This window comes from Ursus maritimus, unplaced genomic scaffold, assembly GCF_017311325.1.
Source record: "Ursus maritimus isolate PB19 unplaced genomic scaffold, ASM1731132v1 scaffold_2, whole genome shotgun sequence".
Classification (NCBI taxonomy): domain Eukaryota; kingdom Metazoa; phylum Chordata; class Mammalia; order Carnivora; family Ursidae; genus Ursus; species Ursus maritimus.
This window is the reverse complement of record NW_024424452.1, coordinates 77,713,120-77,740,766: the sequence shown is the minus strand read 5'-3', so window position 1 is coordinate 77,740,766 and position 27,647 is coordinate 77,713,120. Positions and strand designations below refer to the sequence as shown.

Below are 27,647 nucleotides of genomic sequence, written 5' to 3'. Positions count from 1 at the left end.
TGGCATGACAGGTGTAGAAAATATAAAAGACCTCTGGACTGTAAACCAAAAAAGAGAGAGAGAGAGAGAGAAAGACATGACAACTAAATGCAACGTGTGATCCTAGAAAAGGAAAAAATGCAGGAGGGGGCACTAAATCAACGTTTCCCAAAGTGTGGTCCAGGAGCCCCAGGAAGTCCCCGGGAACTCCTGCATGGATGCATGAGGTCAAACTTTTAATGTACAGTTTTTAATAATACTTAGATGTTATTTAACAAGATTACAAAGGGATCCTGAGGGCAAAAAGTTTGAGAACCACTGATGTAAAGAACATTGGTGGGACAACTGGCAAACTTAGAGTACAGTTTATAGATTTGAATATAGTCCTATATCACGGTCGGTTTTTCTGACTTTGATCATTGTACCCCGTGGTCACATAAGGTCATGTGCTTGTTTTTAGGAACTTCACACTATTTAGGGATAAAGGGACACTATATCTGCAACTTACTCCCAAATAGTACAGAAAGTAATATGGATTACATAAATATACATATGAATTATACCCATGAGTGTACCACTTTCAAAGAATCTTCAATCACACGGAAGGAGGCATACTTTTCCTGTGAGTGCTGTTGCAGCAATCCTTATGATATTGTTTTTGGCTATTTAGGAAAAGGAAAATATAAATAAACCTACCCTTTATCTCCATTAGTTTGAATTCATTTAATCTCCCCAATAACTAAAAGTAAAAGCAATATACACAAAGAAACAGGATTTGGTTTCTTTGCTTTTAAAGAAGTATCTCAAGGGTGCCTGGCTGGCTCAGTCAGTAGAATGTGAGTCTTGATCTCAGGACTGTGAGTCTGGGGTTGGATGTAGAAAGTCTTAAAAAGAAAATATTTTAGGCGCCTGGGTGGTTCAGCCGTTAAGCATCTGCCTTTGGCTCAAGTCATGATCCCAGGGTCCCAGGATCGAGCCCCACATTGGGCTCCCTGCTCTTTGGGAAGCTTGCTTCTTCCTCTCCCACTCACCCTGCTTGTGTTCCCTCTCTGTCTCTCTCTGTCGAATAAATAAATAAAATCCTTAAAAATAATAATAATAAATAAATAATTAAAAAAATAAAAAATATTTCAGAAGTAGCATGTATTTTTTTACTTGCCCCATATTTGTCTCCTGATCCCCTAGTGGGATCAGTTCCTCCCCTGTGTGTCCTGGTCTGGTTTGTGGACACGTTGGGCCTTAGAAGCCTTAATGAAGGTAGTACCTTGTTTCAGAATACTCTCCTCTGACTAGATATTACGGACTCTCTCTCTCTCCCCCAAAAGAGAGCTGTGAAAGAGAGCATATTGAGCTGAGCAGAGAGAAAGCTAGAAATTTCTGGATATTCAACCTGGCTAGTTACATTCACCTATTTTCTACCTCCTGGTTTGGTTAACCAAGAAAAAAGAATCTTGAAGAGAAAGTTCTCAGTCAGGCATTTTCTGACCAAGTTTGAATTTGAGAACAGGTCCTCCTTTTACTCTTCTATAAAGAAGAGAGTTAGGGAATATTGCTAAGAGAGGTGGGCCTTGCCTTCCCTCGACCTGACTGAACTTTAAAACTTCTCTACTAATTAAACAACACTGGGCTCTACACTTTGCTTAACCCTGGAAGCTGGTCATCAGCCTTTGACCTCAGTTTTCCCCTCGTCACCAGCTCCCTCCCCCACCTCAGCTTCTGGAACCTCAGTCAGATTTAGAGGAAAGAACCAGTTTTCAGAGCGATTGCCTCAGAACACACTATCTCCACCCGGCTGGCCCTGTGGAAGATTAGCAACCATGTTTTCCAATGGGATAGGAACTGTAGCTGCTGGAAAAAGGTAAGAGAGGCAAGTTTTCTCTTTTGCATGCCCTCATTGGGTTTTTTGACCTTCGAAGTTCTCCCGAGGATGGCCTCGACAACTTAGAGAAAACCAGGCCCTCTCCCTGGTAGTTACAATAAAAGATGTGTTTGGAGGACATCATCCAAGCGCCCTCCCTCCCACGCTCTCTTGGGGTAAGCCACACCTTGGGTTCTTAGCCCAAGAAACAAAGGGGATGTCTTCCCCGAGTAGAGGTGCTGTGCCAGCACCAGCCCCCACAGCAGCCCAGGAGACACTCCAACGCAAATTCCCGGGCCTGCCATACAGCTGAAAAGAGGGAAATTTCAACCTGTGAGACTCTCCTAACTCCCTTTTTGCTTCTCCTTCCACTCAATTGCCCCCGCTCCAAGATCTCAGTGACCTTTGACTAAAGGACAGCAGCCCTGTTGCCTTGCCTCACAGTGAGGTCCCCTCCTCCCTCGACACCACACGTATGCCCTTCTTGACACGGGTTGTTTTGGGAGGCTACAATGAGGCTGTGAACCACCATCTTGGTTTTTCTTCTCCCCATGAACAACACTCCCAGATTCCCCTCAGCCTCCACTCGTATTTCCAAATGTAGCTGAGGGACAGAAACGGAAACTAAAGGCAAGCAAGATGGGGAGATGACTGGCAAGGAAGGTTCTCTCTCTCTCTCTCTCTGCTTCTTCACTGTGCCTTCTATATCTCCCCGGGTGTCTCTGCTTCTCTCCCACCCCGTGCCTCTGTTCTTGAAGGGCTGCAGAGCTGGCCTCACTTCACACAAGGAGCCGAGCACCCCTCAGTTGCCCCCAGCTTCCAGCCGGCCCGACACTGGCCCGCAGACCACCTCAGCGAGCCCATGCCGCACTGCGTGCCTGTCTGTTTCTGCCAGGGGGCAACTGAGAAGCGTCAGTATCCACACGGACTCCCAAGCCCGCCGAGCAAGCTCCCGGCCCACCCTGTCGTTGCACAAAAATACTACAAGAGATTTTCTCTGGGTGGGCCTGAGTGTTGCCGTTCTCCTCACTTGCCAGTAGCATGATCTCGTTTTTTTAAAAAGTGAGATTAATTTCATTTGTTTTTGGTGAACCCGTGTTGGAAGCATTAAAATTCCCGGGCAGGGAAATGATGAGGGCAGGACACACAGTTCTCTGAAGCCAGGCTCTGACCAATGCGGGAGAACGGGAGGAATCCAGGGGGGCTCCCCGGGGCCTGGCTTGGATGTCCGCCGGCGGGAGGCTCCCATTTGCTGAGCCGGAGGATGGAGGGGGAGAAGCAGGCGGGTGGGGGGGACTTACAAGGACAATGTGGTCACTAAGGAATCTTCAGGCCATCCGGGGGGCGTTGTCCCGCACACGGTCCGTGTGGAGCTCCGCGGGGGGGTAGGGCTGGAGTTGGAGGCCCGGGGAGGCTGTGGCACTCAGGTGAGGCTTCGCCCTGCTCAGCCCTTCTGACCCCCGTGGTCTGACTGAAACGTCTGCGGCATCACTCCAGTCTCCAGCCCTCTCACACCCAGCGGGCCTCTCCTCAGCAGCCTCTGTAAACGGCGCCTCCTCCTGCCCTACGTCCGCGCCGGCGCCCAAGCGCCCGCCTGTGTTTCCTGTGCGCATGTCCGGCTCGCACTCCGGAGCTGCGCGTGCTTTGTGTCTTCCAGCCTTGGGCCCGCGATGCTTTAGAACCATCGGTTGCTTCGACAGTCGATTTTAATTTCAACCTATGTCCAGGCCAGTAGAACTATCCACGTGCCGGGAGTCCACGACTGGACCTGTGCTGGGCCCTTGCGCTCTGCGAGGCTTGGGGCCCGCCTCCCGGCCACGCCGGCTGCGCTGGAAAAGCCGGTGCTTGACCGGGGCAGGTCTGCGACGGGCGGCGGGAGAGCGGCTGTCCCAGCAAGCTTAACGCAGCTTTCTGCCCCCCTCTAGGAGGGTATATCTTCTGTCCTTGCTGCTCATTGGCCTCTGGGGCTGTGTGACCTGTCACTGGAGCCCCGTGGAGGACATCTGCACGGCCAAGCCTCGGGACATTCCCGTGAACCCCATGTGCATCTACCGGTCCGCAGAGAAGAAGGCCGTGGAGGACGAGGGCGCAGAGCAGAAGGTCCCCGAGGCCACCAACCGGCGGGTCTGGGAACTGTCCAGAGCCAATTCCCGTTTCGCCACCGCCTTCTACCAGCACCTGGCGGACTCCAAGAATGACAACGACAACATTTTCCTCTCGCCCCTGAGTATCTCCACAGCTTTCGCGATGACCAAGCTGGGTGCCTGCGACAACACCCTCAGGCAGCTGATGGAGGTAGAGTCCGAAGCCCTTCCGCCTAGCCTCGTTCCTGGTCGCCAGCAAAACCACCTGTGCGTTGGGCTAGAGCCCCGGAGAGACGTTAGGCGGTCCCCCCGCTCTTTGTGGCGTCTCCTGCTTACCCTTTCCTCTCCTTGCATCCGTGTGTGCACGTACGAGACGTGAGCGGAGCGCTCGTGCTGTGTCGGGGGCTGCTCTTGGAGGAGCCCCTCGACGGGGTGGCTGTTGGTCAGGGACTGACCAGCACTGTGCTCCCCACCGCGTTAGCCAGGCTTCTCCACCACTGTCTTTCGGCTTCCACAGGTTTTTAAGTTCGATACCATCTCCGAGAAGACATCTGACCAGGTGCACTTTTTCTTTGCCAAACTGAACTGCCGACTCTATCGAAAAGTCAACAAATCCTCCGAGTTAATATCGGCCAACCGCCTCTTTGGAGACAAATCCCTCACCTTCAATGAGACGTACCAGGACATCAGCGAGGCGGTGTACGGAGCCAAGCTCCAGCCCCTGGACTTCAAGGTGAGTCGCAGATGTCGTCCCAGGGCGCAGAGTTCTTCGTCTTCCCTCAGAGGCAGAGAAGGTAGAGAAGCAGGATCCAGGATCCAAGAACGCGGCTCTGCTGGTTGAAGGCAGGTTGGGGGTGGGGAGGGACTGGAAGTCAGAACCCCTGGAATAGATCTGCTTGCTTGAAACCCCAGACATCAGTGGTGTCTATGGCTTAGGTTGTAGCTGCTGCTCTGAGAAAGTTGTATAAAGAAATTCTTCTTGTCCACCAAGACCGAAAAGGGCTCTGGAGATGCCAGTCCTACAAGACACCTTATTTAATTTTTAAAAGTTACCGTGGTCAAATAAAACTGGTGTATGGTGCATGCCGTGTTCTCCTCTTGGAGATTCGTGAGGCACCCAAGCCTATGAAGTTTTCTGAGAAGCCTTGCAACAAAGAAGTCTGTTGGCTTTATTCAATCAGCATTTCTCTCTCTCTCTCTTTTTTTTTTTTTTTTGGATCACATGAGCATCCTTCTGCCCCTCACCCCTGCATAACTCACTAGCTTCTGGACATGTCCAAAAAAATAACATTTTGTTTTATTTTTCCCAGACCGTTTTCTTCTTTTCTGTTCCCTTATTTCTGTTTCTCTTTATTTCTCTCTCTTCTGTTAATTTTACTAACATCTAATTTATTAATCTAACTACTAATTCACTAACCATCTGGATGATTCATAGCTTTATACTAGATATGTAAGTTCTCCCCAGTCTGGGGCAGAGTGGGAAATGGTGGGAGAGGGCAAGGGGCTGGTGAATAAAATGAAATGCTGCGTGGGGAAGTGGAGAAGCCCACTGAAAGCACAGGTGGGTAGATTTGTTTCCTATTCTCCTCAGGAAAATGCAGAGCAGTCCAGAATGATCATCAACAAATGGGTATCCAATAAGACCGAAGGGCGTATCACTGATGTCGTGCCCCAGGATGCCATCAACCCGTTCACGGTCCTGGTGCTGGTCAACACCATTTACTTCAAGGTATTCAAAATCGCCCAGAGGACTTCCTCTTGTCCTTCACCTCACCTGCTTTCACACCATTAGGCATTAGATAGGTCCTCTCTGCGAAATGGTCCATGCATGGCCTGGGCAGAAATACAAATTTACTGAGAATCTAGGACTGCGTCTAGGGCCATGGCTGCTGGTCTGAAGTCCAGGAGGGCCTGGTCATGTCTCTGGGCCCAAGGAAGAGCGTACACACTCACAAACTTAGCATGCACGGCTGCAAAGTATGGTCTGGGATGAACTCTCATACACGTGTGACAATTGTTGCTATCCAGTTTACTCCATTTTGAAATCTGGAACAGCAAGATAAACTCCGTTGACAGTCCTCGGTCATGAGATTTTTCTCCGTAATCTGGAGCAGCTTCAACAGTGACTCAAAGTTCCCCTTGCCTGAAGCTTCTGAACCTCCAGGTGCCAGGCTCACTCCAAATTTTGCAGAGTTCCTGTGATTTGACTGTGTGGATGGCTTTGTCTTTCTCAGAGTTGAGAGTTTCTAAAGGCTGTTTCAACTTGAGACATGTAGGAAGGAGAATGAGGGGGAGGGTACTGGGAATAAACAGACCATTGATAGGAGGGCCACAGGTTTAAGATGGGGGGAACTGGGGCACATTTGCCCATCCTGGGTTGTGCTCTTTACCCCTTACTCCTGCACAGAGCCCAGGAGTTGAGCCAGTCACCGCTGTGCCAGCCACTCTGGCTCCTGGGGCCTCCCTCTCCCCCAGAGTGGAGAAGGTTGTAGTTACCCAATGTGTATTGCCCTTTACAGTTTACAGAACACTTTGCTGTTTATTAGCCCTCTTTATTCTCATAATATCATCAACGAGACCTTGGGCCTCTCAGAAAGATTACTTAGTTTAAATCCTGCCTCTTCCATTCCTGCTCTGTGATCTCAGGTGAGTCCCGGAGAACTTTCTATGCCTCAAATGCTGCATGTATAAAGTGGGAATAATGATACACCTCCCTCACGGGCTTCCTGAGGGGCCTGAGTAAGTGACCCACCACTCAAAGAGTTAAATGACTTGTCCCCAAATCAACCAGCCAGAATAGGACAAGGAATGGTAATTACAACTCAGAAATTTCGAAGGGATGGCTTGTATCCCAGGGTCCCTCCGTCTGTGAGCAGAAGTTAGCCAGGATTCACCCTCTGCCGGGCAGGGCTCCGAAACAACCCCCTGGGTTATTATCAGTGTCTGGCCTTTATTTCTCGCGGGCGGAGGCCAGCATTTTGGAGGATGGCCCTTGAGAAAGAGGTGGGTGGCAGGCGGAAAGCAAAAGGCAATTCAATTTAAACTCAAAAAGACGCTTGTGAAGAGGCCAGTAGGTTGTTCTCGGTTTTAGTTTTTATTTTTCTAGTTATAAAGCCAATAAACAGCCACTGCCGAAAATCTGGGAAATACAGAAAAGTTCACAGAAAAAAACACTCATAATCCCATCACCCTGCCGTAGTCATTGTAAACCTGTTCACGTAGAGCCCTGTGATCTGTCCTCCTGCTCGTTCTGCCTACACGTGAGCGTGATAAAATCATGTGACTATTTCCCACGTCAGTGTTCGCCTACGGAGGGGCTAGGTCTCGTGGTGATTCTCCCCCCTGCTGTCTCCTCCCAGGGGCTGTGGAAGTCCAAGTTCAGCCCCGAGAACACAAGGAAGGAGCTGTTCTACAAGGCCGACGGGGAGTCGTGTTCGGCTTCCATGATGTACCAGGAAGGCAAGTTCCGCTACCGGCGAGTGGCAGAAGGCACCCAGGTGCTCGAGCTGCCCTTCAAGGGCGATGACATCACCATGGTGCTCATCCTGCCCAAGCCTGAGAAGCGCCTGGCCAAGGTGGAGCAGGAGCTCACCCCGGAGATGCTGCAGGAGTGGCTGGATGACACGACGGAGACGCTGCTGGTGGTGCACATGCCCCACTTCCGCATCGAGGACAGCTTCAGCGTCAAGGAGCAGCTGCAGGACATGGGCCTCGTCGACCTGTTCAACCCCGACAAGTCCCGGCTCCCAGGTGAGCCTCGGAAGGGCGGGTCTCTTCCCTCTGCCCCCCCCCCCCAGGTGGTCTGAGCAAAGGAGAAAGAATTGGGGAAAAGAGCAACGGGTCAGGAGTAGAGCGAGGGTTCTACTGCTAACCCTTCCGTCCTGGGGTCTGGCTTCTCTTCTGTATCCCGGGCAGTTGGCGCCCGGATCTCCAGGAGCGCAGCTGGCCCTGGAATGAGACTGTAACTGAAGTGTGGGATGAGACCAGGGGGAGATCATGAAAAGACATCAGAACTCAAAGCAGAGATGTGATTCAGAGCTGGGGACATCTTGGTCCCACGAAATAGGCATCGCTGATGTTAAACAGCTCGATATTCCAAAGGGCTCATGAGTTCCCCTAAAGTCACTCGGACAGCAGATGCGGCCAACCTTCCGTAGCTGTGAGACTTCAGCAATAGTGGTCTTGGGTCCGACAATCTACCATCCTTCAAAAATATGCATTAAAATATCTTTTTACAAGAGAAGTTTACAATGTCAGGAAATTGAATTTACCTTTAATAGGCTGCCTATAAACGAGGTCTAACCAGGGGCCCCTGGCTGGCTCGGGGGAAGAGCATGTGACTCTTGATCTTGGAGTCATGAGTTTGAGCCCCACATCGGGTGTAGAGACTACTTAAATAAATAAAGGTGAAAAAAAAATTAAACTAGGTCTAACCAACTTCTCTCTTGAAAACGTTGTCAGACCGAAAAGAAAGACATTCCTACTAGGTGGAGTGGGAGTTTTTCTTTAAGAACAGAGTCACCTGCCCCCTCCAAGAGCTGATGTGTGAGATTAAATTCACAGGATCCAGGCTGAAAAAGCCTAAAGAACTTTATTCTTTTTAATATTATTTATTTAGGGAGTATCATTAGGCCAGGGTTCAGGATTTTTATTTTGCAAAAATAGCCCCAAAGGACCTCTTAATTCAAACTGAATTCCTTTCTGTGGGTTGAAGCCGACTTTCTCCCATTCCACAGAACCTTTTCTGGTCTTCCTTCTAGGTATAATCGCAGAAGGCCGGAGCGACCTCTATGTCTCAGATGCATTCCATAAGGCCTTTCTTGAGGTGGGTACACCTTTCTTTGCTCTCTTCTTATGCTGTCGCTTCATTTTTCAGTATATCAGTATCTCATGTGATTTATAACTGAGTTCCTGGAGATCCAAGTTCTTGCTCCACTGCGTCTATGGTCTTACAGCAGGTGCGTGAACAGCAGGACACAACTGTGGAAAAAGGCATGTTTCCAGTGTCCCTCAAACCCCAGATCTGTAGCCCCCTCCTCCACGAGGCTCTGCAAGAGAGCCCTCCCCTGAAGGCCTCATGGTCCCATTGTTCCACCCTCCCTCCCGCCACTTCTCCTGAAGCAGGTCGAACATTTAGGGGAGGGTGACACAGGAAAAGACAACAAAGGCCACGGAGAAGGGATTCAGAGGAGGAGAACCAGGAGAGTAGGTGCTCACAGAAACCCAGGGAGGAGTTTTAAGGAAACAGAAAGTAACAAGATTGAAAACTGACCACAGGTTACCATTCCCTAAGGAATTTAGACAGAACAGTAGGGGCACAGGCCTGATTGTAACAGGTGAAGAGCAAATGGAGGGTGAAGAAGGGGAGCCGATGAGAGTGGATCATGTCCTAAAGTGTGTTCCAAAGAAGCAGAACTCTAGACTATGCTGCAAAAACAGTTTGGTGGTGAAATAAATGTATATCCTCCTCTTGGGAAATAAACAATGCACGCTGGCATTTTGGCGTCTAAGGTCCACAGTGAAAAAACCGGTTCAATATTGTTTAACCTATTGGAGGGGAGGTGGGTGGGGGCAATGGGTGAAATAGGTGGTGGGGATTAAGGAGTTCACTTTGTTGTGAGGAGCACTGGGTAATGTATGCAATTGTTCAATCACTGTATTGTATACCTGAACCTAATATAACACTGTTAACTCACTGGAATTAAAATAGAAACTTAAATATGTTGCTTAACCTAGTGTTTCCCCAACTCAGGTGCCCATGGAACCCTTTACTAGAGTAATAGCTATATTAAAGCCTGTAGAAATTCTGGTTCTCAAACAAATACTGAACTATGGACCAGTAGCACTAGTTAAGTGGGAAGCTTGAGTCTTCGAGAATCCAGGATGGGGCCTGAGAATCAGCATATTTACAGAGCTCCTCAGATTTTAATCCACAACCAGGTTTGGGAAGCACTGTTTTCTGGGGGAACTGGGCTATGAGGAAAAGGAGATAGCCACTGTCAGAGATGGTCACAGGATTGAGGAAACCACAAAGAAAGAAGGTTATGGTCAAAGGAGAAAGGTTTCAGAGCATGGTGCTAGTAAATATAGTGGCAGAGTCCAAGCTCAGTGAGAAAACGTAGTTAGGAGGAAAGTGGAAGGATCGAAGGACAGAAGGAAGGCAGAATAATTGTCATAAGAGTGAGGAAACGCAATAGCTTGAAAAAAAAAAGGTTATAGTCTGAGAGGATGGTGTCATTATTATAATTTCAAAGGTAGAACAAGTCTGAGAGATGGCTAGTTCAAGGCATGGCCATGAGACTGGTTTGCTTAGGTAGGGTGAGGGTAATGCTCATTGGGGTTCACAAGATGAAAGGAAGGGGAGGTTAGGGTGTTGACTGGGTCTCCTACCAGGATATTTTAATTGTCTGCATCAAATGATAGCAGGAGTTAGGGTGGACAGAAAGGCTATGAGCTAGGTGCCGAAATCCTCAATGTGGGGATATAATCTATAGGACCACAGATGTCAGTGACCTGTAGGACAACAGCAAGAGCAGAGGGCTGTATCTTAAAGGTACTGAGACCAGACCTAGGGATTTTACAAAAGTACTGGATTAATGGTTTTGGAAGTACACATGCCACTACTGACACCCTCTTCCATATGGATTATGAAGGGAAGTACACTTAGGAAGACTGCGAGGGAGGCTATGTCCTCAGTATTTTAACTATGATTGAAAAATCCTCCTCTAAGGACCCTAAATAGAAGAAGTCACCTTAGACACCTTGAGGTCTTTGAGTTACCGTTAGGAAGAAGCAGAGGTTTGGATTCACTTTATCCCTCTTAGCCCACTAAACAATGGCACAAGGTTTCTCCATAGCTCTTGGATCAAAGTTGTTTTCCTTGAGAACCTTGGGAACCCAATATACTGGACTCCAACTGATGTAGATCTCCTGGGAAGCCATTAGAAGCCAGTATCTGATTTGAATAAGATGATCCTGTCTTGCAAAAGCTCCAGTCTGCTCACAAACCCAGTCCTGAATGACCATGAAAAGCATGGGGAGATGGGGCATAGGACGGTGAGGAAGCAGGGAAGAAGAGTGACAGGGAGAGAATTGTCTTCAACCAGCTCCCCAAAGCTCAGGGATCTGAAGTGCTTTCATTAAGAAGCAGGGACAGAGTTTTGGTGATATTCTGGGTCCCCAAGAAAAATTTTCTGAAGGTCTCTCTCTGGCAATTCTGCTTATCAGCAAGTATAACTTGTGTCAGACTATTACTCCAAAAATACTCACCTCATTCAGCCAGAGGACCCTGGTCTTTTCATAGGCCCAATGTCCTGAGCGGCTGCTTGGGGTAGTTCTGTCGGGGATCTTGATGCTCCAAGAGTGAAACTATCTCAGCTCTAGAGTTCTAATCTTGAGTCAAAATCTCTTTTAGCATCTGGTACAAAATAACCCTCTTGCAATGCCCCATACCACGGTGCAAGCCAGACACGAGACCGCCTCGTGTATGTCTACGTTCCTGGCTCAGGAGTTCTCGGAATGGAATCCTTGCTCTCACCCAGCACAGGGCTTGGAGGAACCCAAGTGCTTACATCAATATTCACTGGATGAAAGAAGGCATAAAAGTCAGGTTCTGGTGGGAACGCAACCTGACCCAAGTGTACTTTCCCCTGGAAAACAAATAGCATTTTGAGGAACTGCTGCGTCTGTGGGTTTTTACCGTGTCCAGTGAACTGCAGAGGAACTAATGCAGGCTCTGTGTTTCCTGTCTGGTCTGCAGGTCAATGAGGAAGGCAGTGAGGCAGCGGCAAGTACTGCCATTGGGATTGCTGGCCGTTCGCTGAACCCCAACAAGGTGACCTTCAAGGCCAACAGGCCCTTCCTCGTTCTTATAAGGGAAGTTGCTCTGAACACTATTATCTTCATGGGCAGAGTAGCCAACCCTTGTGATAACTGAAGTTTTCTTATTTTTTGCACCTCTTCCTATTTTGGTTTGTGATACAAGTAAAAATAAACACAACTACTCCCAATTATGAATGGGTTTTGCCCCATGAAATGAAGACAAGGACAGGAGATATGGATGGAGATGCTAGTGGGCATTTGGTCAAGCGAGTGCTTGACCAGTTGTTCTCTACCAGTGAGCACACCTGGGTCAAGAAAGTGAAGGAGTGGGGAGCCTGGGTGGCTCAGTCGGGTAAGCCTCCAACTCTTGATTTCAGCTTAGGTGAGGGTCATGAGACCGAGCCCCGAGGCCCACGTAGGGCTCTGCACCTGGCAGAGTCCACTTCTCCCTCTCCCTCCACTTCCCCCATCCCCATGCTCGCTTGCGCACATGCTCTCTCTTAAAATAAAGAAATAAAATCTTAAAAGGAAAAGAAAGTAATGGAAGGAATACGTTACAGCTGAGTCCTGAAAGATGGTAGGTTGGTAAGCATCCCGAAAGGGCAGGGGGAGCCCGAAATGTCAGTATTCCCATCATACTAAAAAAAAAAAAAAAAAAAAAAAAAAAAAAAAAAAAAAAAAAAAAATCCAAAAATTGTAAAAGAATTAATTTCTATATACAGAAAAACCAGATAGTCAAATCTGAGTATTAAACAATTTAATTCTCAAACCACTCACATGCATAATGTTCTTTTACACAGTGTTAAAATAAAGAGGAAAATGTATTTTTATACAAACAGAATTTCAAGTATACATTAATAGACTTTTCAAATTACTAACCAAGTTGCTAAGATTTCATTCACATTGTTCTTAAAGCTGTTCAACGAGAAAGCTTTTGCTAAACTGCTTTAAATATGTTTATATAAACCCATATCTTCACTCTTTTTCTGAATCTCCCTCCCCCAACCCCAGTCTCGCCCGCCCTCCTGCCCTCCCCCCGCCCCCGACACGACAGGGTTTCTGGGGCTCTAGGAGACATGCAACCCCACCAAGTACTATTGGCTTGTCATCAGGGGAAGGACAGAATCTACAGGAGGAGAGACTGAGAACACCTGTCAAATTAAGGGAGAGAACAAATCTAATATTTAGAAATGACACAAATCAGAATCATATCTTATAGCCTCTTTTACTTGACTTCTTGCTTAAAGAAATCTCAGCCTCCCACAAAACAATCTAGAAGTTTCTGACAGTTTGGTAGCTGAGAAAATAACTTAATATTGGGTATTTTCCCCAGGGAAACTTCTACAATCAGGGTAGGCATTTTAAACTTCATTTTGGTTGTTTCTGTTTTCCCTTTGGCAGGGTGTTGGGGACAGCTTAAAAATGGGTGGGGTTTGTGTGTTGACATTAAGGAATTTGGTTCATTTCACAGGGTCTGGCAGGAGTTCTCCCTCCTCAACTCTCCTCCTGAAGTAATCTGGCTTCAGGGCCAGGAACAGCCACTCTCCTTAGGAATTAAAGTGCATTTGTTCAGTAAAAGGGGGGTGAGGGGAGGTGCGGTTTACACTTAAGTGACAATGATTAAAAGAGGGTGGGGTGAGAGAAAATCCTATTCCTATATATAGGTATTTATAATTAAGGTCATAATAAAAACAGATATTCTCTAAGGAAATAAGATGCACGGACCCAGGCCAGCACCCTCGGGGGTGGAGGACCGCTCGCCTGGCTCACTGACTTTTCTGAGGCATCTCTATTAATGGTGTAATAGCTTCAGATGAAAGACACAAACCTCAAATGTTTGTTTTTTCAAAGGGAAAAAACAGACTGGTAGGTTCTTATAGTTTAAAATTCTACCTCATTCCCTTTCAGGGATAACAACATTTTAGAAATTGATTGTCTGTTTTAATATGAATCTTTGATTAGCAAGTTGTGAAAAAATGTTACCTAAGTTTGTCGCTTACAAATATCATGGTAGCCTTTAAAAAACGCAGGAAGACGGGGCATCAGCTGAGGGGAAGAGAAATTGTCCTATAATCTCTTTATTTGATAGCTACCACCAGAATCTTATTTTCTGACTATTTTCCTTGAAATCCTTTATTTCTTGGGGGACAAACCCAAGAGTTTTCCAAAGAGAAGTAAATGCTACATTATTAGCTGTATGAAGAAGTGATGGGCTCAAGATGAGAAGGGGAAAATGGTCCTGGGTTCTGGCCTCTGAGTCCAGTGTGATCTGCTTTTCACAGTGACCAGTGGGAAGGCACAGTGCCAGGGACAGGTAGATGGGGGACAGCTGTCACCCACCATATAAGCACCATAGAGAACAGGTGGACAGATTTCTTTCAGACCATGTCCATCTGAAGGAAACCACATTTCAGCTACCTTGACTTTTCTATCTTTGAACCCTCAGCCTTCTCTTCTCCTCTCGGGGGCAGTGTGAGTGGAGGATGCCAGGAAATCTAAGTGCGCTTCCAAATGTACTTCTCCCTTTACTCACTTATGCTGACATGCCGAAGATGGAGAGTTCTGGTTTTAAGATTTCATAAAGGAGAGGCCTTCGGTTCCTTCCTGAATGGGCAGATCTCTTCAAGTTCTGCCCTTAGATCACAAAATAACGCAACGGGCTAAAACTGTGAACACAGACCAGAGCAGATAAAAAGGTGATGGACTGAGACAGAACACATTTCTGTAGTTCGGGAATGTTTTTCTTTTGCTGAGTAGGGGGCCGGGGAGGGTGGCGAAACTGTAATCAAACGTTCAGAAAGGACTCCTTAGAGGTTGAAGAGCAATCAGGAAACCAATCCAGTAGGGCAGAGAACTTGACTGAGCTTCACAGTCCTGACAGAGAATTCCTGATAGGGGATTTGTCTCATTCCTTGCTTAAAATATAGAACAAGTTTATATATTTTGTACCATTACTTCCCTATTCTCCTCGTCTACTCCCCCACTCCCCCCAGGAATCATAAAATCCAGTGCAGTGTGATTTGCATAAAGTTCAACAATGCTTCACAGTACTCCACAATCCTCCTCAGTCTGAAACGCTAACACGCTACTCTCTGGATGCGTGCAAGTCCCAAAGGCTACTGTTTTTCTATTCCACCCCATATCAAGAAGCCTTCATAAATTTTCTAAGGCATTGGAGGCATTGTCTCTAAAAGACATTGCAGCATTTACATGCGATGTAAGTAGCCAGGCCTCCGCGTTACTTTAATGAAATTTCATAGCCTGATGTTACTTCAGTTCTCTGCACTGGCCAATCTTTCCTTCTAATCGATTTTTCTTCTTGAACACACCATGTATTTGAAATGTAAAGTATCAATTATTGTAGGGAATATATGAATGAACATTTCTATGGTACCCAGAATTCTCTCAGAAAAGAGACTGCTATATCTGAACTTGCTCTTAAACAAAAATTTCTATCATGGATGAGAAATCACTTGGTAGCTAGTCAGTTTGAATGGGGTGGAGGGGGGGGTGTGTCTCACTTTTAAGGTACCATACAGTTCTCCCCTTCCCATGACCATGTGTGAAGTTGCCACGGACAGGCATTTTTACTGCCTGGGTGGGAAGAAAGAAAGATATGGAACCTCCTTTAGGAATTACTAGGTTAGGTCTCTGACATCCTGTAATAAAGATAATAAAATGACTCATTTCACATTTCATGTAAAATTCAGAAATATTTAAGCCTTAGCTAGTGCATTTCATTCACAAAAACAAACAAACAAAAAAACCCCAAAAACAAACAAAAAACCCAAGGAAAAGTGAAAGTCACTTTACATCGAAATCCCACTTAGAAGACAGTCTAAGAGACAAATAATGAAATGTATCACCATCACCCCCAGGAAGGATCCTTCTCTTTTTCCATTAACTTTAATAATGCTTCCTGTTTATTTTATAAATAGAAATCATCCTAGGTGGGTTGGGCTTGGCCCTTTTAATAAGTTCGAGCGCTCTATTTTAGCTAGGAGAATTGAGAAATCTCCACTCAAATCACATATGCAAAGAAACGAGGATTCTAGAGACCAGACTTTGAAAATCTGTTTTGCTTACTTATTCACACCTTGTATTTGGTATAGAGACGAAACTGGATGGATGGCGACATCTCTCTCCAGAATTGCTTTGATGACAAATGGATGATCCATTTTACCACCTGGGCCTTGGCCCACTTTAAACTCAGAGCCATGCTGGGGTATCAATGAAGGTATCTTAGGACACAAAAAGAACCAGATTGAGGTTATCCTGCTGAAGACCACTCAAGATTACCTGGCCAGTGACTCTCAACCTTGGCTGCCCACGAGAATCATCTGGGGAGCCTTTAAAGCCCAAGCTGCACAGCAGACCAGTTCAACATGCGTGTCTGGTGGGGGCCCCTGGCAACAGTCATTTTTGACATGCCCCAGGTGATTCTAATATGCAGCCAAGATAGAAAACTACTGGCTTAGGTCAACTGATCCTGTAATAAAAAGCATTCAGGGCAGTGTTCACTCAAGCCAGAGGGAAGAAAGGTAAGACTCCATGCTTCCTCTCAGATTCATAGATTTAATATGTGCCCCAAAGACATGACCTAGGCATTTCTCACTTTTTTGCTTTGTTTTTAAGTAAATCACTTTGGCTGTAACAGGTCACACTGCCAACAGTAAATTTCGGATTTAGGTAAGTCTGCACTTAAGTATGTGTTATAGCAAAACAGCTGGGGACAGGCCTAGAACAGACTTGGCACAAAAAGATAAGCCAGAGGGAAGAAGTTTCCTAAGCAGGAGTTAATTCCTGAGTCTAGGATATTAGCATGGCTTATAGGCTGACAATTATTCTACAGTTAGAATAACAATAGCTGGGCAGCTCTTTCCTGGTGCCCAGGGGTCCTGTCCCTGTGCTTTAAGAAACACACACACACACACACACACACAGAGAGAGAGAGAGAGAGAGAGAGAGAGAGAGAGAGAAAAGAAAGGAAGAGAAACAGGAGCTGTGGTGAGTAGACTCACATGATCTCCCGCCTCATCTCCCTCCAGGACTCATGCTGTATTCAGGCAGAGGTGAATATATCAGGGCTCACCTAAGAGTAATGCCTGTCTCATTATTTGGAATTTCACATGAATCATCGCTTGCCCTTCCCAGTCACGAGGGAAGCAAATATTTAACCAGCTAGTACCTAAACACAGAGGCCAACCTCTAAACATGTGAAAATAGATCATTCTCTCATTCTCACTCCTAACCTGAGAATTCCTGTTTAGATGTTAAAACCAGCCAGTGCCTGAGAATGAACAGGTGGAAGGGGCCACAGGAGATCTGTGGCAGGGCCAAGAGTCCTTCCTAACCTAGAACGTGTGTTCAAAATGTAGGTAACTGGACATGGCTCAGTGTACCAGCGCCCCAAACAGTAAGTCAGCTGAGTGTCACAACCAGATTTAAAGATTAGGTGGTGTGCCTCGTGGCAGTTTATTACTGAAACTCAATTTTCTGACACAACACTCAAGCAAGGCCATGTTGACTACTGTAACAGCACAGGCATTAAAAACAGGAATATCTCTTTGGACTGACTAAAAGCAAAACAAGTCATCCCAAATCCCCTGTCACGCATCCCTCTGTGTCAAGATACTGGCAGAAGGCTCAGCATCGGGAAAATACGGTTAAGCATCTGGCCCCCCAGTCATGGACTACAAATGGCAATTAACAAAAAAACAGCTCAGGAGTCAAACAGAATTTTCACATCATTAAAAGGAGTTTGGTGCATCTTCAAAAAAACTTTTAAAAAAAACTTAAAAAAAAAAACATGCACTGGCTACTCTTGCCAAACAGAAGCCGGCAGATAAAAGCAGTAACCCGAAGCATTCTGACACCGTTTGATTTGGACACCGGAGCTAAGGAGCAACATCTGTACGTGACCAGGAGAACTGGGACACTGCAACCTCTAGACTGTGTGTCTGGCTTTCCTTCACCTGCTACGAAAACACACTCTTTCTTCAGCCAAGTGCTCAGAGGTAGAGGAGCTGAAGCGAGTACAAGAGGACGAGGCGGACAGTGGCTGAGGAACGCCGCTTCCTGCCCGGAGGGCTACAGGGCAATCTTGGAAGATGCTCAGTCTTCAGTGGGAGGTAGACTATTCTACATTGATTTATCTGCCTTCATCAGACACCTTTCACTCACTCGCGCGCGCACACACACACACACACACACAGAGCTGGCAACTCACAATAAAATTGCAACTTGCAGCAACAGCACGCCTACCCCAACAGCTCCTTTCACTCTCAATTTGATATGAAACCCCAGCTCTTCTCAGGTAGATGCAAGCCAACTTTGTTATTTTGAGGTCCCCCCTTATGCCAGGATTTTTTAAACACACATTTCACTTTAACACCTACATCTTTTTGTCTCTAAACAACAGCTACACTAAGTGGGTGCAATGTGTTATAACATCTTTATAAATAGAAAGTGCAAGAAATAATTTTCTTAGCCAAAATACAAAGCAACAAAAAGCTCTCATAGCCTACTATGTCAAGAATTTGATTGTTTAGAATCAAGGATACAGCTAACGAATACTTCTAATGCTACCAAGGTCATAGCGGATGAGTAAATATATTTATAAACATACATTTATGAAAAAAGGTATTATGAAAATAGCCAAACTTCCCACAAAAGTTATTTGCATGAACTATGTTTAGTACACCACTCTGTGTTCAATGCACATGCATATACAATTGAGTTATACTAGTGTTATTTTTATTGGGCCAGTTTTCCAAAAAGAAAACAGGCTCATTTTTTTTAAAACTTCAAGTTACATGATTTAAAATCATTTTTTGTAAAAATATTAGAAATACCATATAAATCCTAAATATCTCTGCTATCTGACTGATAGCTGTTCTAGACGTAGAATTCAGCCACACTCTCAGTGGCCCCTGCTTGAGCGTCTCGGCTTCCAGAGGACGCACATTTTAAGCTTTGCTCCCGGTGTTGTAACTCTGTTTCTGCTGTGGTTCTCAGAGAACCACTACCGTGAGGCCTCTATTACTTTATAGGAAACTCAGTAGATCATCTTCAAATAGGTCACGAACATCTGCTTTAAGATGGAGCTACGAGCAGAAATCTGAGCCCTAAGGAATCTCTACTCCTGCAGGGCGCTGTGACCGGCCTGAGACGCTGGAAAGACTCGGTACCTTCTCAGCCTACAGGTTCCCTTTCTTCTGACTCTGTTCTCTTCTGCAAATTAAGACCACAGCACTTCCTCCTCATGCCACCAGCAGAGGATTTCAAACATGAGCGTCACAGAGGATCTAGAGAAGGGCCCAAAGAACTATCCCATACAGAACGAGAGACTTCGCCATAGATCACCATAAGATTTTTCTTTCCCTGGGAATATAGTTTCAAAGCTTCTGTCACAAAAAGCAGACTTTGAGGTACATCAGAGTGGAAATGTGGATCAAAAAGAAAATGTTAAGGCGCGTTTGTTCATATTCATTGAAATTTGCCCCAATCCTTATATGATAAAATCTAATCTTGATGCCTAAATGCCTCATTTTATTCCTGGCTGTCCAACTACAAATGCCAAAGTCTTCTCCCCTTCCCAGCATTTTGTAGAGCCCTAGATTAAGCCTTCAGCCCCGAGTACCCTTTCCTGTATCTGCAATTCCTGAGGCCTGACCTAAGGAACACAGACCTCTTCACTCTCTGATACCTGCGGATGACCAGCAAGAAGCCCCCACAGCTAATTCTCCAGGTACCCACTGCCCATGGAATGAAGAGAGAATCCCAAATCTTTCTTCTCTTACAAAGCATATTGCCTTGGGATGATCATTTCTAGAGCAGAATTTATTCTCTGCCCATATTTCTTCTGTCACAGCAAGAGTCTAACTAGTATAAGCCAGCAGGAGTTTAAATAAAGCACCCTAAATCTGACAAAAATCCTAACAGTTCGATGATCTGTTAGTTTAGATGACAGGTTGACAGCAACTGCTAATTTTAAAGGATTAACAACATATTAAATTGAGCAATGAATTTTCCCATATGAAAGGTGATAAAAATGGGATGAACTTGTTCATCTTCTAGCACAGAACAAAACCTGGGGTGGTGTGCTGGCAGGAAAGGTGGGACTAGGGTAGTGCAGGCAAAGCTTTCATTTACCTCAACAATATGATCCATGCAGCCACTCAATAGAAACTCCCGTTGAAAGAGATTTAGTAGCCGTATGAATTTTCCATACCACAGGAGTTTTTGCCTATTTGTAAACTTAAATACAGCTGACATCTCTAACAAATAAGCTTCTGTAACAGCAAGCTTTTTACTCCCTCTGGAGTACTTCTGGCTCAGTATGTACGGTTACTGTAGCTTCACAGAAAAAAACAAAAACAACCAAATGCTCACAACTTGGAACTTGGAACAAAAGAAAAATGAAATGGAAATTTTGCTCTAAGATAAATGAAACTCAGGGGGTGGGTAGCTAATGAAACCTGTTCCGGGTATTTGTCTCATTCTCCTTCTAGCTCCGTGACTGACCCATGGTAGACATGATAAGTGGTTTCTATGGCACAAACAACTAACCCAAATGAACGAACACTGGAAAAATCAATAACCTAATGCTACCTACAACAGATGAAAGTGGTCCCAAATCCTTGACGCACATGCCATCAAGTGGTAAGGTATTTCCTCTCTCCTTGAATCTGGGCTGACCAGTGCCTCCTCTGACCAACGGTGTCCAGTGGTGACTCTATGATAGCTCTAAGCCTGGCCTTAGAAGGCCTGGCACCTTCTGCCCAGCCTCTTAGAGGCCTGAGCTGCCATTCAGTAAGTCTGACTGCCCCAATGGAGACACCACATGGAAAGACCCTGAGACTCCAGAGGGCAAGAGGAGGCCTGCTGAGCCCCATCTTCTAGCCCTCCCTCAAGGTGTCAGGCATGTGAGATCAGTGTGGACACCGCAGACCAGTCCCACCACCTGCTGAATACTACCAGGTGGCCTCAGTCATCACCACAGGGACAAGAGAATTGCCTAGATGAGCCTTTCCTGAATTTCTGATTCACAACCTCGCAAGATATAGAAAATTGTTGTTTTAGGTCACTGTGGTTTAGGGCAGTTTGTTACAAAACTGGATATATGGGAATGCTATCTTTGGGTTTTTGCCTTGGTGGTAACTTGAACTGATTCACAATCAGACCTATCAAATGGGCGACTCCTGAAACAATGGGCAATACCTCCAGAAAATATTCACCATTCAACATCTCCTCAGAGACATTATCTTTTGAAGAAATCTTCCAATCATGCTTTCTTGAGTTAAAAATTCACTGAAAGCAGTACTGTTACTGGCTATTGTTTATTCTAGTTCACCCCAACTCTTTATAAGTAAACAGAGTCAATATGATGTAGTGGAGAGAGTCTGGGCTTTGGAAGCAGATTGGAAAATACTGGGTCTGCAATGTCTTCATTGTGTAACTCTGGGCTCCTCAGTTTCTTCATCTATAAAATGTGGCATAATTACACCTCTTAAAGGCAACACAGTCTGGTAGAGTGTCAACTCTAGTGTCAGACTGCCTGGGTCAACCTCTCTGTGCCTCAGTTTCTCCCTCTCTAAAGTGACAAGCATAACAGTGTCTACCCTAATGGGCCTGCCGTAAGGACTAGGCGAGTTAACCAATGCGAAACACATGGCTCTGTGCCTGGCACGCAGTAAGCAGTCAAAACAATTCAACTATCTTTAGTTCTACCCTTATTACCTCACAGGATTATTCTGAGGACTAACTGTGATTACACCACTAAAGCACTTCGTACAGTCAATTCTGTCCCCTTCTCTTTGATCTCTGTGGTGAAAAGTGCAGGCGTTTAAAAAGCATACATCCAGACTCCAACCAAGTGGACTCAGGACTCTCAAGTACAGGAAGCCACATCTACACTAGGTCTACAATCAATTTTGTTATATAAATTCCAAGCACACGACCTGGTACCAAAAAATACTTAATATTTACTTTATGGAACAGATTTTCCTGTATGCTACTTATCACTTAAGATAAGTGATTTCACAGAATAGGAAACATTTTCCCACAAGAAACTCTGACTTTTGGCCTTACCGATTAATTCAGGTTCTAAGATTCACAGTATATTAAACTGTGCTGTTGTCCATGTAAGATGCTGCCCATATTTCTCCCTTAACTGGATGGTGAATTCTAGCCTCCTCAACAGGACTAAGTAGACATGAAAGAAGCATTAGAAGAGTTTTCTTTTTCTTGAACTGCTCTGCCTTTGTAACTTAGCTCTGTCGTTTAAATGAGTGAGCCAGCCCTTAACTGTATCAAGATGGGAAGTCTTTGTTATAGAGATAGTGGGGAAGATGTGAGAGAAGAAATTTATTCACGTATGGACTCTGTGAAGACACTGTACATTCCAAGTAATAATTGCCTTTTAAGTCACTGCTGTTCCTCGCAGTTGAGGGAGAAGGTAGTCTGCCTATACGAGAAAACATATCTTCCAGGTTTTGATACCACTGCTGCTGTCAGTAATTACATCCTTTGGAATGTAACTAAGTCAGGTGTTTGAAAGGACTCATAATATCCAACTCTGGCTTGTCCTGAGCAAGAAAACCTACTTACTGCAAAGTGAAAAGACCGGTCCTGGGAAAAGCACTACCTAAAATAAGAAGACTGAAAACAGAGAAACAGACTCTAGAAAGCAAAGAAGGCAAAACATAAGACTGGTAATTATCAAAGAAATCACAACGCTGAGCGAACAACACTGTTTTCAATGCATTCACGTAGAAATGACAACTACTCCCTAGACCTCACGTGGACCTGGAGGCAGATGGTTCTTCAGGCTCTTTAAATTCAATTGCTTTCACAAGTTCTATATCCCAGATTAATCAGAATCCCAAATTAATCAGAAAAGCAACACTCCAAAATCTCAAGAGCCCTGGATTACTCTAAGTGCTTCTAAGACAAGGCAGTTCAAACCGAGGCAAATATTCTGGAACTTTACAGGTCTGGATTATCTATTACTCATAGGACATATCATATAAAACTTACTGATATCAACTTAGAAAAAGGGAACTTTAAGAATAAAATGTCTAGTAGAGAGGTGCTGTACTGGAGGTTAGGTCACTCATCTGAACTTGGTATGTGTTGGTTGAGCTGACAACAAAGTACGAATCTAATTCACTGCATTGTGTCAGCATGGCCTAGAACATTCCGTCCTGATAAATTTAACTCAGAAGTCTATGCATGGTTTCCATATGGGGAACAATTATACTCTCCTCTTACAAGGAATTCTGTTTATAATTATCCTAACATTTTCCATTTTTTGCACATCTTGCATAAAAAAATCTATTTGAGCAGTAAGAAGGAACAGAGAGCAAATAAACAATGGCCCAGTATATATTTAGAAAAATGACAGTAACAGAAATTGTAAGATGGGTCTAAGAGGAATTTGAAATCCTCTGAGATTTCATTATGTTTTAAAACATTCACTGGAAAAAGAAATGAAGGGAAGAAGATTTGGCTTTCTACTACTCCACATGGAACAGAGTGAGTTTGAAGAAATGAAAATGAAGATTTGTAGTACAGGGAAACGGTAGAGGTTTCCAATCTAGAAAGACAGTATTTTGGGTAAGAATCAAACCACTTATTCATAACAGAAGTTAAGTTTTAATACTAATGGGAGAAAATTCATTCTTGCCATCATTATGCAAATCAGTTCAAGTGATCTCAGAGGAATGGCAAAACTTATAAAAACATTAATTTCTTTTTTACAGTATTTTATGTAAACATGGTACTCATTTAATCCTACGTTATTATGCATGGGAATTATTTTTTAAATTACTTTGTTACATCTGTAACTACCATCCTAAACTTTAATCTGCCTGCACCTTTAAAGCAAGGACAGATCATAAGGCTATTCTAAATGCTTTTAAAGCAATGGGAATCATTAAGAAGGAACACAAAGAGGGTTACGAGAAAAAGATCTAGAAAAAGATGGCAAGCTCTTTCAAAAAACTGATGCATACATGGCAACATGAATTTAAAACCTCAACCAAACTATTAAAAAGACAAAAGGGCAGAAGTGACAAATTTGGGGGTCATTCTTTCAAACCTAATTCTGGAGTTAGCAAACTTTTCTGTCAAGCGACAAACAGTACATGTTTGGGCTTTGCTGGTCATGTGGTCTGAGTCCCAAGCACTCGACCTCGCCATCACAGTAGGAACAATACCTGAAGAACAGGTGTGGCCCCATTCTACCATCACTTTCTTTAGACAAACAGATGGCCTCAGGATTGGGCCCTGCGGGCCGCAGTCGGCTGAACCCTGATCTAATTCAGGAAGTCTAGGAATATTCTTTGCTAAGGGGCAACCTCTCAAACCCAGGGGTTTACCTGACTTAATAGCTTGGTGTCCCTTTTCTAAGTCTCAGCAACTAAAATACTTCAATATTGTGCACCCTTGCCCAAACGGCAAAGGTAAAGAGCCCCGTTTTCAAAGATGAGTTCAATAAAGACCTCTCTGTTATGCCTTAAACCAGTAAGTAGATTAGAAGAAGAGTGGTGGAGGAAGAGAAAAAAAACAAAAACAAAAAAAACCCCAAAAAACCAAACAACAAACCACCTGTCTGTTGGATCTGAAGAGAGAAAAACTTCCAGGATTCCAGCCCCTTCCTGATTAAATGCCTTTCACCAGGATTAAGAAGACTGCTGTCTTTGTTCGATTTAATTTCCTTTCCATTACCTGTTGTTTTTATTTCTTTAAATTAGATCTTCCAGTCAAACAAAATATAATTTTTACTAGTTAGAAGAAATGAAGTTAGTGTCAAGTAACAGCTAAAATTTTTTTAAAGTTATTTCTTGACCAGAGACTACTCAGCTAAGGATGAAGTTCACTATTTCACTCTTCCTTCCGACCCCTTCCAACCAAGGCCAGATTTCAGCTATGAAGGTGGGAGGAGAATGGTTTATTTCTATCCTCACAACATCTTTGGAAACTGTTTCACTGATATAGAGGGAACTGGAAACATTTAAAAATACCAAAAAACAAAATAACAAGAAAACTTTCCTCAACTGCTATCTCCCTTCTTTTCCAATCCTTATCTTTTAGGAACAAACTTATTTTAACTTATTCAGGATTAGATTTAACCGTCTGGTACAATGATGGCTTGGGGGTAGTTGGCAAATTACATAAAATAAAACTCAACTCGGTTCAGAGGTAAATATGGTTCTGAGTAAAGAGAGAACAAGTCATTAGAAAGAGCCTTTCTGCCTAAGTACAGTGTTCCTGTTCATGCCAATGCTATATTTATATACTGGCATCAGAGTTCAGAGAGAATAAAAGGTACCTCTTAGAATGAAAACAGATTAATATACTGACATCTCTCTTTTGCTGAGAATATTCGATAGCTCCTTTGCTATTAAGTGCCACTCAACGAATGAAAACAGTCCCAGTGTTTGCTATTTCATGGCATTAAAGTACTTAATGATGATTTAGCTCTCACTGCTAATGCAGTTCCCTTCACAAGGTGACATGTGCAAGTTAAGATTTGGTAATGAGTTTTCGGCATTAGCTAAAGTCCATTTAGTACATCCTTAAGAGAGGTATCCTCTGTGCACACACCAATACAGCTATTCATTAATGTCGATAGAACACTACTAACTCCTATGACCCTACAGTGATGTTAGCTAAGAACTAGGACAATATCACAGTGAACCTGGATAAGAATCTTGGATAGTTATTTAGAATAATAATATCTTTTCTGGCTAACATGGAAATTGCTTTCAGAAACTTTAATTTGTTTAAAAGCTAGCCTGGCTTGAATGTTCATGAATTTCACGGCTCTGGGCTAGGCCAATTAAGAGGCGAGAACCAGCAAACGTGATTGTGCTGCTGTGGTCCCAGAAGACCGGGTAGCACTCTATTCACAGTATCAATACAGCAAGAACCTATGACAAGTGAATGAAAAGGGAAGGGAACCCACCACACACTGCCAGCATTTCCAAATCTACTGAACAGTCCCTACTTCGTGTCAAAGGTTTGTTGCTAATCCTGGCTGGGGTAACGACAAATGCTGCGAAGCTTCTCTTGACGAAGATTACTGCACGTCACCTTCGCAATTTGGTAATAGTTTAAAAAAGCTCTATTTTCTCACAGAAAATCTAAGAAACTAACAAAGCATAAAGAACTTTCCAGCATACTACTTCTCAAAAGTAGGATGGACTTAACGTTTTTTTGGTAGGCTTAAAAGCTCCGTCGACAGCACCATATTCTGTGCTTCTCACCTTTCTGCCTATTCGGTAATGGCAAAATCTGTCCACGGACAGCGCTGATGACCAGCTCAAAGGTTTCCCTAAAGATTTTAGTCTAATTTCAAGTCCACTTCTATGCCACAGAGCATAGCTGGTCCCTAACATGGCCCTATCATGCTGTTGCCCAACTAAAGAGGAGAATGCCCTAGTCTATGTCTCTGAAAGACAACAGACAAAAGATGGCTTGGACAGATGATGTAAGGGTAGGCTCTTACCAAACAGTAGCATCATTACATTCCTATTAAAAGACGCATTTCTACGTTCTTCCGGAAGAGAAAACCACCACTCTCTAGTGACATGGAGTGGCTTTATGTGTATGTACAATTTGCAGATTGCTTATGAGTTACTCTCTGCACTCTAACTTCCTATCATCAAAGAAATGCCATTCTTTTCTACCCACCTTTCCACATACCACAAAGCATTCTCAGAAGGGGAGCATGCTACTAACATTCTCACAAATGGCTCACCAGGGCAGACATGACCAGCCCCGCCCCAGATCTCTTTTACAATCATCTATGCCTCTGCACCAAAATAACTGCTTAAACCACTGCATATTTAAATACTCTTAAAACATTAATGATCAATCAGGAGAAGGTATGGATTTTTCTCATTTCTGTTTGCACTGTAAGCATAGCCTTGCCCGCACCCCTTACTAATCCTCCTTTATTCCCGAATGCGAGACAGGGCATCTAAAACTCTACATGTTTGGTAAATTTTTTCTCTCAGTGCTGGATTAAGAATCTCGGAAATCCCCAGAATTACCAAGAAGGTCCCTTGAAGTTTTAAAAATCTTAGGAATGATTAAGTAACCAAACCTGATCAAAACTGATCCCTTGATCAATTTATTGCAACGTGATTGTGCGTGATGTTTTCTGGTGAATGCCCTGTAGTGTATTATTAAAAAGCAAAGCTCTTGGAGTCACCAGCAATTTGCTGATGGTGGGTTCATGAATTACTAGGTTTGCAGACACGAGACATGGATTTAGTGAGGTTCTTCTATTGGCTTGAAAATATAAACTATTACATATGTAGAAGGAAATGGAATTGTGGTTGCAATAAGAACCATAGTGTTGAATTTCTTCAACCACAATATTGCAGAAAAAATGTGTTTAAAACTTCATATAAAAGTTATCAAATATGGAGACCTGTAGATTTAAAAATACAGTCCAGGCTCATTTCACTGGAAAGTGACATTTTTGATGTATAATATTGCTGTTATGTGAAAGGAGGAGCCAGAGAGACTGGATGAAACTTTGGTACTCAGCCTAACACATTAATTCATCTGGACTAGAGCCATTTCCTAACACCCAAAGATATTTAAGCACTGTGGTGTACAAATACCGACCAGGAAGTTGCAGTACTCTGTGCCATCTGACATTTGCACAAAAATCCCACTTCCATCCCTGCTCCCGTCTTCCTCAATAGGATACTCAAGCCCCCTAATGTAGCAGAGCCCACTGCGAACACTCTGCTGCTCATCTCACTTCTAGTTGCCTAAAGTGCTTCAGGGGATGCTGCCCACTAGAACAGCGCTCCAAGATGGCGGCTCACATGAAACAATCAGGCAAAGTATCAGATGCCTAATCAGAGCAAAGATAAGGTCTA

General features: G+C 44.4%; 1 protein-coding gene across 1 annotated transcript; it reads left to right on the top strand.

Annotated features, from left to right (window-relative positions):
* Nucleotides 1-1,100: 1,100 nt before the first annotated feature.
* On the top strand, nucleotides 1,101-21,476 carry SERPINC1 (serpin family C member 1). Its single transcript, XM_008696498.2, has 7 exons — nucleotides 1,101-1,837; nucleotides 3,763-4,132; nucleotides 4,439-4,654; nucleotides 5,513-5,650; nucleotides 7,281-7,671; nucleotides 8,682-8,746; nucleotides 11,681-21,476. Exons 1-7 carry the CDS (start codon nucleotides 1,797-1,799, stop codon nucleotides 11,855-11,857), a joined length of 1,398 nt encoding a protein of 465 aa, XP_008694720.2. The 5' UTR covers nucleotides 1,101-1,796; the 3' UTR covers nucleotides 11,858-21,476.
* Nucleotides 21,477-27,647: the final 6,171 nt, after the last annotated feature.